The following is a 12,041-nucleotide window of genomic DNA, read 5'->3' as shown; positions in this document are numbered from 1 at the left end:
CAGCGCTTAACTTCGGTGATCTCACGGGAACCGGTTTATCCACTGCGGTAAGGCCGTTGCCGATCACCAGTGGTACAGAATATTTCTGTCGTCTTCAAAGATCACACTTCACAAAGCACACTTAATTCCAGGTTTTGCATATGCTTTGGAAACAATGATAGTGAGTATATCAGCTGAGATTGTTCGAGGCAAATTACTTGAAGTTGCTGTGGTCTTGCTTTCAAGAGATCAGAAGGATAAAATAAAAAAAATATGAGAACATACGACAGTGGCTTTATTTAGAAAGGAGTTTGATATTACTACCATCAAAAGAGTGCACAGGTATAATCATACCAAAAGACTATCTTTAAGTACAAATCCGATACAGTGTTTTGGAAGAAGTGTGCCATTAACCCTTGGATGCACGAGTGGCATGATTCTGTAAGACCCCTGTTTTGAAACAACTCTAAATACTGTTATTAAAACAGATATTATCAAAATTAGAGGGGGTTAGTGATAGAGAATTGATAAGAAAGTATTTATTATGATGTCGTGACTTTTATTTTAGTATAATATAAATTGCAGTATTATAAATTACATTATAATTTCCCTGAATTGAATAACTAACTCTCAGCTTTACTAATACACAACAGAATACTTGCTCATAAACAGTATAGCACCTCACAAATAATTTCATTATGTTCATTGCAAATAGTTTTTGCCCATTTGCAGAATAATTGTTCACATTTCTGTCTAATCGATGTGTGCACCGGAGGCATCTTCTTCTTGATGATTTCCAGTTTCCGCAGTCTCCGTCTGTAAGCGAGTAACCTTATTCTGAATGTGTTCTCCTCTTTACATGAGACAATTTTCATTTTATCAGATTGACCTTCCACATCGGTTGCGATGTTGTGAAAATAAGCACACGATATTTGTTGCTTCCATAGAAAATAAATTTGTCCATAAAACAAAATACCTTCTTTTCAACTGTTCGTTTCAACTATACTTGCCTTCTGGTCGACAGGATCAGCTCCTGATTTAGATTCATCACGGAATAAAACTCTCTCTTAACTACATGTTTTTACTTCCTTCATCTTCAGATATGCTCTGATGCAGTGAACTTTCGCAATATCATACTATTGTTCTTTTTGCCCACACGAAGTAGTCTTGTCAAATTGTCTTTCAAGGCAAAATAATAATTATAAAACTTCTCTGGACATTGAAGCCTTCATTCCGAGTAGAGTTTCCTGTTTCTTTTGTTGCGCTACCTTTTACTGGAGAAGGTGGATATTTGAGGACACTGTTGATTTCGTTGGCGGCAGTGATTCACTCTGCTGAATTCCATCATGACTGATGAGAAAATCAGTAATTCTGTACTCTGTATCATCTAATTCGCCACTGTTTGCTTCGCTTGGTACGCTAGAAGACATGAGCCTATTATCCTGGAGACCACCAGTGTCCTGATCTCTGCTATCACTTTCATCAAGGACAGCTTCATCTTCAAGCCATTCAGTAACGGTTCATTCAAAATTTCGATCACATTGCTGACTTCAGATGATACGGGTAGTGCGGTATCCATGTTCTAAGGGAAGAATAAAAGTTACTGTCCTGTTTATAAAAAAAACCCTAACGCTGACCTGAAAGTATTTCTGCATTGGCAATGAGGAATACACCTACTTTCAAAAGAGCACTCGCTTGTGGCTTTTACAGTACTTATGACCTCTCAGCAAAGAGTAAACTGTGCCTAAAGGATAACTGATAACAGAAATCTAGCTACTTTAACGCACTATTCAGGTAAAAGGTAGATAAACCTAGGAAAGACAGTTAGTTTGCTAAGGGGTCTAAAAGGCCCTGTCACGCCTTAGTTCGTGTAGGATTACTAAATTCAAAATGTAAATTAATTAATCTGTGCTATGAAGAAAGTCTATTGTCTTTCCAATGACTGCACAGGACATAAACTACAGTATACATATTTTAATACTTTTTTTGTGAAAATGAAACGTTGCTAGGTGTAAATGATTTTTTTATAATGAAACTTTGCTGGGTCTAAAAGGCCCATGTTATGCATGCAAAAGTTGCAAAGACGAATACCCTATGACATTTAAGACCGACGAATCCTCAAAGACTCTCACAGGAGATGTACAAATATCAGAAACGACGTAAGCCAATGGTGATGGTAAAACAGCCCGGGAGGGACTCACACCCGACGTGCTGGAGCGAAGAACAGATGTTGAAAGAGATTCACGAAACATGTTGAAGGCACACAGAGTATGAAATGATAGGAGTTTGAATTGAATTGTGCAAACTTAACAGCGTGTAAAATCAGCGAGCAACAATCGAACGCATCTACACTGAAGCGCCAAGGAAACTCGATAGGCATGTAAAAACAGCGAGCAACAAACGCATCTACACTGAAGCGCCAAAGAAACTGGTATAAGCCCGCAAATTCAAATATGGGGGTACGTAAACAGGTAGAATACGGCGCTGCGGTCGACAACGCCTATATACACTCCTGGAAATGGAAAAAAGAACACATTGACACCGGTGTGTCAGACCCACCATACTTGCTCCGGACACTGCGAGAGGGCTGTACAAGCAATGATCACACGCACGGCACAGCGGACACACCAGGAACCGCGGTGTTGGCCGTCGAATGGCGCTAGCTGCGCAGCATTTGTGCACCGCCGCCGTGAGTGTCAGCCAGTTTGCCGTGGCATACGGAGCTCCATCGCAGTCCTTAACACTGGTAGCATGCCGCGACAGCGTGGACGTGAACCGTATGTGCAGTTGACGGGCGTATAGTGGGCATGCGGGAGGCCGGGTGGACGTACCGCCGAATTGCTCAACACGTGGGGTGTGAGGTCTCCACAGTACATCGATGTTGTCGCCAGTGGTCGGCGGAAGGTGCACGTGCCCGTCGACCTGGGACCGGACCGCAGCGACGCACGGATGCACGCCAAGACCGTAGGATCCTACGCAGTGCCGTAGGGGACCGCACCGCCACTTCCCAGCAAATTAGGGACACTGTTGCTCCTGGGGTATCGGCGAGGACCATTCGCAACCGTCTCCATGAAGCTGGGCTACGGTCCCGCACACCGTTAGGCCGTCTTCCGCTCACGCTCCAACATCGTGCAGCCCGCCTCCAGTGGTATCGCGACAGGCGTGAATGGAGGGACGAATGGAGACGTGTCGTCTTCAGCGATGAGAGTCGCTTCTGCCTTGGTGCCAATGATGGTCGTGTGCGTGTTTGGCGCCGTGCAGGTGAGCACCACAATCAGGACTGCATACGACCTAGGCACACAGGGCCAACACCCGGCATCATGGTGTGGGGAGCGATCTCCTACACTGCCCGTACACCACTGGTGATCGTCGAGGGGACACTGAATAGTGCACGGTACATCCAAACCGTCATCTAACCCATCGTTCTACCATTCCTAGACCGGCAAGGGAACTTGCTGTTCCAACAGGACAATGCACGTCCGCATGTATCCCGTGCCAACCAACGTGCTCTAGAAGGTGTAAGTCAACTACCCTGGCCAGCAAGATCTCCGGATCTGTCCCCCATTGAGCATGTTTGGGACTGGATGAAGCGTCGTCTCACGCGGTCTGCACGTCCAGCACGAACGCTGGTCCAACTGAGGCGCCAGGTGGAAGTGGCATGGCAAGCCGTTCCACAGGACTACATCCAGCATCTCTACGATCGTCTCCATGGGAGAATAGCAGCCTGCATTGCTGCGAAAGGTGGATATACACTGTACTAGTGCCGACATTGTGCATGCTCTGTTGCCTGTGTCTATGTGCCTGTGGTTCTGTCAGTGTGATCATGTGATGTATCTGACCCCAGGAATGTGTCAATAAAGTTTCCCCTTCCTGGGACAATGAATTCACGGTGTTCTTATTTCAATTTCCAGGAGTGTAAGACAAGTTTCAAATGGCTCTGAGCTCTATGGGACTTAATATCTGATGTCATCAGTCCCCTAGAACTTAGAACTACTTAAACCTAACTAACCTAAGGACATCACACACATCCAAGCCTGAGGCAGGATTCGAACCTGGCACCATAATGGTAGCGCGGTTCCAGACTGAAGCGCCTACAACCGCTCGGCCACAACGGCCGGCAGACAACAAGCGTCTGGTGCAGTTGTTGGATCGGTTACTGCTGGTAAAATGGCAGGTTATCCGGATTTAAGCAAGTTTGAACGTGGTGTTATAGTCAGCGCTCGAGCGATGGGACACAGCTTCTAGGAGGTAACGACGAAGTGGGGATTTTCCCGTAATACTGTTTCACGAGTGTACCGTGAATATCAGGAATCCGGTAAAACATCAAATTTCCAATATCACTGCGGCCGGAAAAAGATACTGCAAGAACGGGACCAACGAGTACTGAAGAGAATCGTTCAGTGTGACAGAAGTGCAACCCTTCCTCAAATTACTGCAGATTTCAATGCTGAACCATCAACAAGTGTCAGCGTGCCAACAATTCAACGAAACATCATGGATATGGGTTTTCAGAGCCGAAGGCCCACTCGTGTAACCTTGATGACTGCCGTTTCTAATGACCTCGTTGTCGACGGGACGTTGAACACTAACTACCACCACCACCACCACCACTTGATGACTGCACGACACAAAGCTTTACGTCTCGCCTGGGCCCGTCAACACCGACACTGGACTGTTGATGACTGGAACCATGTTGCCTGGTCGGGCGAGACTCACTTCAAATTGTATGGAGCGGATGGAGGTGTACAGGTATGGAGACAACCTCATGAATGCATGGGTCCAACATGTCAGCAGGAGACTGTTCAAGTTGTTGGAAGCTCTGTAATGATGTGTGTCGTGTGCAGTAGGAGTGACATTGGACCCCTGGTGCGTCTAGATACGACTTTCACAGGAGGCATCCTGTCTGACCGCCTGCATCCATTCGTGTCCAGTGTGCATTGCGAGGGACCTGGGCAATTCCAGCGGGACACCCCACAGGTCCAGAATTGCTACAGAGTGGCTCCAGGAACACTGACTGATTTTAAACACTTGCGCTGACCGCCAAACATCTTCGCAGACATGAACATTTATGAGCATATCTGGGCTGCCTTGCAACGTGCTCTCCCCCCCCCCCTCCCCCCATCGTATTCTTACGGATTTCTGGACAGCCCTGCAGGATTCATGGTGTCAGTTTCCTCCAGCACATTTGTGGCGTCCATGCCACGTCGTGTTGCGGCACTTCATCGTGTTCGCGGCGATCCTACACGATATTAGGCAGTTGTACCAGTTTCTGTGGCTCTTCAGTGCAAGACAAATATTTACGGCACAAGCTGCAGCCCATGCACGAGGCTTCTGCGAGCCGTGGCTTACCGGAGAGCACCATGTCGAGGTACTGGCATCCCAGGACCTCCTCGTAGCCGGGCTTCCCGCCGCTCTTCTGCATGATGTCATCGACTTCTTTTTGCAGGCGCCGCTGCACGTCCGGATGCGTGGCCAACAGGTAGCTGCTGAACACCATCAGAGACGAAACGGTATCGAAGCCGCCGAAGAAGAATATAACCGCCTGCGCCGTCACGTCTTCATCGGTAAGGGGTGCTGTTACAGACAGAAATAAAAAAAAATATGCCAAAAATAAACGAACTCCTCATCTCAACAGCTTCGTTACAGCTTCCATGCATGTATCATCCGCAGACTAAAAAATTTGAAATTTTAGACAAATGTTACTCATGAGCAACTGTTGTACACTATTTGATAAAAAGTATCTGGAGATCCCTATGTGATGCGGAATTGACCACTAGACGTCACCAAATTTAGATCCGGTCGTGTACCAAGAGGCGGGGAATATTGTGTTGTCAGTGGAGAGGCGGTGACAGCAGGATGGGTCAGTCGTAAGAGCTCTGTGGCTTCGAAAGTGGGTCAGTCATTGGATTCACCATGGAGTTTTAAATCCCTCTAAAATTGCCCAAGTCGACTGTAACTGATGTGATTGTGAGGTGGGAACTCGAGGGAACAACTGCGGCTGAACAAGTGGGCCAGCTGGGCCTCATGCACTCACACGCGGGGACCGTCGTCGGGCACTGAAAAACAGAGGTTGTAAGAAAAAAAAAAATCGAATGAAATCAGCGGAAAGAGTTACTCGTGAGTTCTAAAGTGCTACCAGCAGTCCAGCACAATGGCTGTGACCAAAGTTAAACAGAGTGAGGTACAATGATCGAACACTTCCTCATGAGCCATAAATTTCTGCAGTCTGTGCTAAGCGACCCTTGAGGTTTTGCAAAAAACGAAGCTGCTGGACAACGGATCAGTGGAGACTAGTGATTTGGAGTGACGAAGCACGCTGTACCACGTGGCAATCCGAATGCCTGGAGAACGTGTCCTGCCGTCATGCCGCGCGGGGTAGCTGCGCGGTCCGGGGCGCCTTACCACGGTTCGCGCGGCTCCGCCTGTCGGAGGTTTGACTCGTGCCTCGGGCATGGGTGTGTGTGTTGTCCTTAGGGTAAGTTAGGTTAAGTTAGATTAGTTAGTGTGTAAGAGACCGATGATCGGAACAGTTTGCTCCCATAGGATCTTACCAAATATTTCCAAATTTTCCTGCCGTCATGTACAGTGGCACAGGTGGAGTATGGAGGATGTTGTCTTACGGAGTGAGGGTGTTTTTCGTGGTTAAGATGTGTCCCGTTATTATACTGAAGGTAAAGCTAAATGCGGAAGCATATGAACTCAACTTACAGCACTGTTTACTCCTTACAGTAAAGACATTGTTGGTAAACGATTACTGGTTGTACCACCATAATAGTGCACGTTGTAATGAAGCAGCATCTGTAAGGTAATGGTTTTTGCATAATAACATCCTTGAAATGTACTGGTATGCTCCAGACCCCAGTGTCCAACATCAATACCTTGCCTGGGTTTGGCTGTTGAGGAGAAATGGGCTGTCATACCTTCACAGACATTCAGACGCCTCATTGAAAGTGTTCTCAGCAGAGTTCATTTCAGTATCGATTACCTCTGACGACGGTTAAGTGGTGTGTGTAGGTGTGTGTGAGTGCGTGCGTGTGTGTCATCCTTACGGAGTTTCTCTGAAAACTGAGGTTTTAAATTCGCTGCACAGCGCGTACTTGCTGCAGTTTCGCCTTGAAAATTGCAGGGTGTGCTCCTGTCGAAACATCGGCTGTTGCCGACGACTTCACTCGGCTGCATTCCCGTAAGTTATTTGCACAGAGTTGAACCCTTTATAAAGGCGAAGGGTGAACACACCGCATAGTAATGTCCAGTAATAGGTGTTTGGACATTTTTGTTCGAATAGTGTAGCTCTGTATTACTTCGTTATACGCAGAAGATATTTTACGACATTATGTCTTATATCAGACCCAGTGATCAGTTTAATATCAAAATTGGTGTTACGTGGCGCTTTCATAGCAAGTACCTCTCCCCCAAGTAGATATCCGTGGTGTGTGTCACGGCGTCCCCTCTCTGTGGCCAAATGGAGGACCACCACGGCTAGACTTCTGGTTACACTGGCTGTAGTTTGTTGTCCGTAACTTTCAGCCATTCATTGCCCCCCCACCCCCCCCAATCCGTCACCAGGTGACTGTTTCAGCAGCGAGGCAAAGTCTTGCAAGTGTTCTGCACACTTCGCACAGGGTGTCCGCATCAAACTTCCTTGGCTACTACATCAAGTTTCTGATTACTGTGACTCCCGACATTCACTGGTACATAGTCGGTTGTTATTTCGTTCCCCTGCTGCATAATTCTTTCCTGAATCACTTGAATTGAAGTCCAGTGAGGAAGTGAAGCACAAACAAAAATTTTTCTCTCAGTCACACCTCCCACTTCCTTGTCTTCACAACCACATACACTCTGGAGTGTAACATTTGACTCGGCCGATGGATCGACCAAGGTGGTCCAGTCACTTGACCCATCCAATCAACGGACATCAGCCCCTTAGATGTATACCAGTGGGGGCCCTGAAAGAAGTCGTGTATGCAGGGACCACCTCAGATGCAGAAGCTGGGACGACGCAGCCATTCTGTCCGTGATGCCAGTCAGTTGCAGGGTGGCCCATTTGAACATGTGCGTCAGCCGCTGCCACGTCGTGTTCGTGCATGCTCTGCTTTGCAGCAAACAGCACCTGGTCTAATGACAGTCTCATCGCAGTACGTCGTGCACTGACTTGTACCGTACATTAATATATACCCTATAGAATAGACACAATGTATTTTCGGACGCATATGGCGTGGCAGTTGAAGGTATCAAAACGAACTGCTTAAACTTTGCCCACAATTCCTCTTCGTCCATCTTACTGGAATAAATGATGTCAGTTCACTGTATAGGTGAGACGTTAACAACTGCTTATCTGCTCTATCAAACAGAAACACTCCCCTAGCCTTCTTAACTGATGTATAAACTTCCGAAAAGCGTAGCTGCCATGACGACATCATGATCGCTAATCCCCGTTTCTGTACTGACGTTTCCGATAAAGCCCGATCTATTTGCAGCTAAAAGTCTAAGATTCTAAGAAACATCCGCTCCGAGCTAGCTGCTCGAGACAGTTTTCAGAAAACACGTCCACGTATTTTGCGTGACTGTTTGTCTGCACCCCCCGCAATGAATCCATAGACATCCTACTCTATACTTGGTATGTTAAATTCGCCTCCAACTAGTATTTCTTGATCTGGGTATTTACGCGGTACTGACCGTAGACTTTCTTTTAATGACTCCCGAGCTGTCACAGCGGAATCGGGTGGTGGTCGGTAAAAACAGCCAACAATTAACTTGGATTTAGTTACACCTGTTATACTTTTCCAGATAACTTCACTGTCACACTCAACTTCGATCTTAATAGAGACAATATTTTTGTGAACTGCAGTGAACACTCCCCCCCCCCAGGGGGCCTGACCTGTCTTTCCGATATACGTCCCACGAGTCGCTAAATATCTCAGCGCTTTCCACTTCGGGTTTTATCCAACTCCCGGTCCCAAGAATAGTTTGAGCGCAAGAACTTTTCTGGAGGGCTGTAAGTTTGGCAACTTAATTTAAACTTTGATAGCCACAGTGTCGTTACTCTGGACGCCATCTGGCTTCCCTTGCTGCTTCACAGTAAGCACGTCTATGTGGATGTAAGTTGCAGTTGTTATGTAAAGATGAAGAGCTTTTAACAGGACCAACTACTATGGGGAGCTGAATCAAACCAATTTGCCGACTGAACAACATAAACGACAGCATGGAACGTGTCAGTAGAATTAATATTCAAATCTTCGATAAAATCTTATTTGTCTTCCAGTTCTAGACGTGCTTCCACCTCCACAGAATCGACCTGTGGCTCCCCAACACGTGGCCCGCTACTGTCATCCAAAACTTGCTGACGGTGTCTAAGCATTGTGGTATTGCACAGAATCATCCTTGTAAGCATTCTCATACAAGAACAGAAACTGTCATTGATTTAATTTTACAAAGAGCAAAACGATCGTGTTACACCTCACTCTATTCGCAAGTAACATAGCGCTGCATTAAGACACTGTCATTGGACTTGAGTTGATGACTGTTCAAATCTTCTCCCATGATCGAGATTTAGGTTTTTCTGTTGCTTCCTTAAATCGCTTCAGCAATTTCCCGAATGTCTTCTTTGAAATGGATAAGGTCGATTTTCTTCTCGGTCCCTCCCTCTTCTGAGCCTGAGCTCACACAGTAAAGGACTCGTCCCTTTATGTGCTCTTACTTACCTAAAGTATTTTTTCAGTATCAGAATGAGTTTACGACCATGTGGCGTAGGAGACGACATAATACGATCTCTTACGCGTGTTCTAAACTTATCATTACCAAGAACGAGGAATGGTTCAAGATCGTCTATTGAAACTACACTGTGTAACGCAGCAAGTTATTACGAGATGACATTCGTTGCAGTAAGGCACGCAACCGTTTAGTACGGTGGCTGCAGCATGGCTATGGTTTTTTTTTTTTTTTTCCCGCTTTGCTCACAGCACAGCTAACGCTGCCTGCCGTGAGAACTGCATAGCGTAACATTCAGTCGATACGAAGATTCAGACCCTCTACAAATCTGAATAATCCATTTTAGTTATTTTGTTGAAATTTGGTGCACAGCCTTTTGTTATTAATGGAATAATGTCAAAATTTCAGATTTTTATTTATTATAGATCTGCAGACAAAGAGAATTACCTAAAACTCCTAAAACCTACGCTTGTTTTTCAAAAGCAAATTAGGAACAATAACAGATTGACTCTCACTATCATTTGAAGGCATTCCAAAGTTATCAATGCATAAAAATCAATTAATTAGAATTTTCTTTTTAAAACTTTAGTCACTGTGCATTACGTAATACAAAAATCAGTGAAAATTATTATTTGATTATATTTTGCCGTATGAATGCGTTAGAATTATTGAGAGAGTGTATGTGGGACATACGTTTAAATTTAATATCTCATTTTTCTTAAAACCTTGTACAAAGGAATTGTGGGAAAGTTATGTTGCAACCACTGTTCAGGTGATCCATGTCGGGGGTGTACTCTTTCTTTTGTATAAAAGTAGCCAGAATGGAAGTTAGAGGCGGAATAAGTTTATTTCTCAAATTGAAGAATATTTCACACTTCGTTTATTTTAATTAAATAAAATACAAGAATTTAAAATTTTGCTGATATTAATTACTATCAAGTTAGTGATTGGATAAGGCAAGATTTGCCGCGAGAATGATGTGGAAGGAAGAGTTCGTTTCTACAAGGAACGTTTAGATCAACAGCCAATCAGAATTAAGCTATTCCCTCGCGAAAAGAGGAGTGTGCATATAGGAGAGTACCTCGAGAGGGGTCGCTTGCTAGCCGGTCTACGGATAACACGATGTCAGATCGGTCTTTACAAATATTCTCTGAGATGAGGAAATAGTGAGCTAATTTAGGTTTGAAGATATCGTGACTGAAGCGACTGGAGTTACGAACATTTTAATGAAAGTGTGGTGTTTCTAAGTTAAATAGTTTGAAAGATATGATCGTGTGAACTTTCTGGTCATAGTAACTACTCCGAGTGTCGTGTTTCGTGCTCTGTACTGAATACTTTGGCTGGCACCTCTTACGAAGAAGACCACTGAAACGACCGAATGCTTAACTCGCGAAGAGTTGTGGGTCTGTGACTGGTAGAACGTGAAAATTAGTCGGTTCGGGCTTACTAAAATTCTGGCTGCTTTCCGAGTGAATATTTGTTATAAAGACAGTGAACCTCGAATGATAACGTTTTACCATATTAAATAAGGACTTGATAGCCATTTCACGTGTTTCAATATGAACACAAACGCTTTTCTGTAAGTAGACCGAATATCCGGAACGCCCGATTTTCTGATCGTGAACTTTCAGGAACTAACTTTCAGCTAGAGTTACGCGGCCTCTGTGCGGTAGGTGTTAGATGGTGGTCTCATCGACGCTGCTTTACGCTGCCTAGCACGTATCTGCTACCGCAGAGTGAAACGACGTCGGCAGGAATCCTATCGAGGTAGGATAATAGCGACAGCAAAAACGTTGGCGGCCGACTCCGCCCCGCAACTGGCAGGAACGAGGAAAGGCGTCGTCGATTTTGATCCGACGAGGGCAGCTGCGACAGTAGATGAACTGGCCAGGCAACTGAGCGAGTCTGAGAGGGGTCAAATTGTGGGCTCTAGAGTCGCGGGATGATCCTTTTGGAGAACTGTCGGAAGTTGGACGATGTTGGTACAGTTTCACACCCGTATACGAGATTCCGGGCGTGCACAAAGCACAGACGCCCGCAGAAACCGCCGCGTTGTAAGGACAGCAGTGGCAGATCGTACGGCCATCAGAGCACAGATGAGAGGTCCCGTGAGCCCAGAGGCGTCAACACGAACTGTTGCGAACCACTTATCAGGGGTGGAGCTGCGGGCGTGCACACCTCTAGGCCGTCCTCCACTCACGCCACAGAACCGACGTGCCTGAACCTACTGGTGCTTCAGAGTATCACTAGGAACCGCGCACCGCGATATTCAGCGATGAAAGCAGATTCTGCCAGCACGAAACTGACGGTGGTTTGCACGTACAACGTTGACTGCGGAATGTCATTAGACCTGC

At 45.8% G+C, this 12,041-nt stretch overlaps 1 protein-coding gene across 1 annotated transcript in view; it reads right to left on the bottom strand.

Moving 5' to 3' along the window:
- LOC126163197 (cytochrome P450 9e2-like) overlaps window positions 1-12,041 on the bottom strand; it is a 56,900-nt gene that overhangs the window by 24,583 nt on the left and 20,276 nt on the right. The window contains exon 5 of the mRNA XM_049920150.1: window positions 5,329-5,553. Coding sequence (XP_049776107.1) covers window positions 5,329-5,553 — 225 coding nt within the window. The remainder of the gene's footprint in view (window positions 1-5,328; window positions 5,554-12,041) is intronic.

The sequence above is a fragment of the Schistocerca cancellata genome, chromosome 2 (assembly GCF_023864275.1).
Source record: "Schistocerca cancellata isolate TAMUIC-IGC-003103 chromosome 2, iqSchCanc2.1, whole genome shotgun sequence".
In the NCBI taxonomy this organism is placed as follows: domain Eukaryota; kingdom Metazoa; phylum Arthropoda; class Insecta; order Orthoptera; family Acrididae; genus Schistocerca; species Schistocerca cancellata.
The sequence above is the reverse complement of the archived record's forward strand: the minus strand, read 5'-3'. Positions and strand labels throughout refer to the sequence as shown.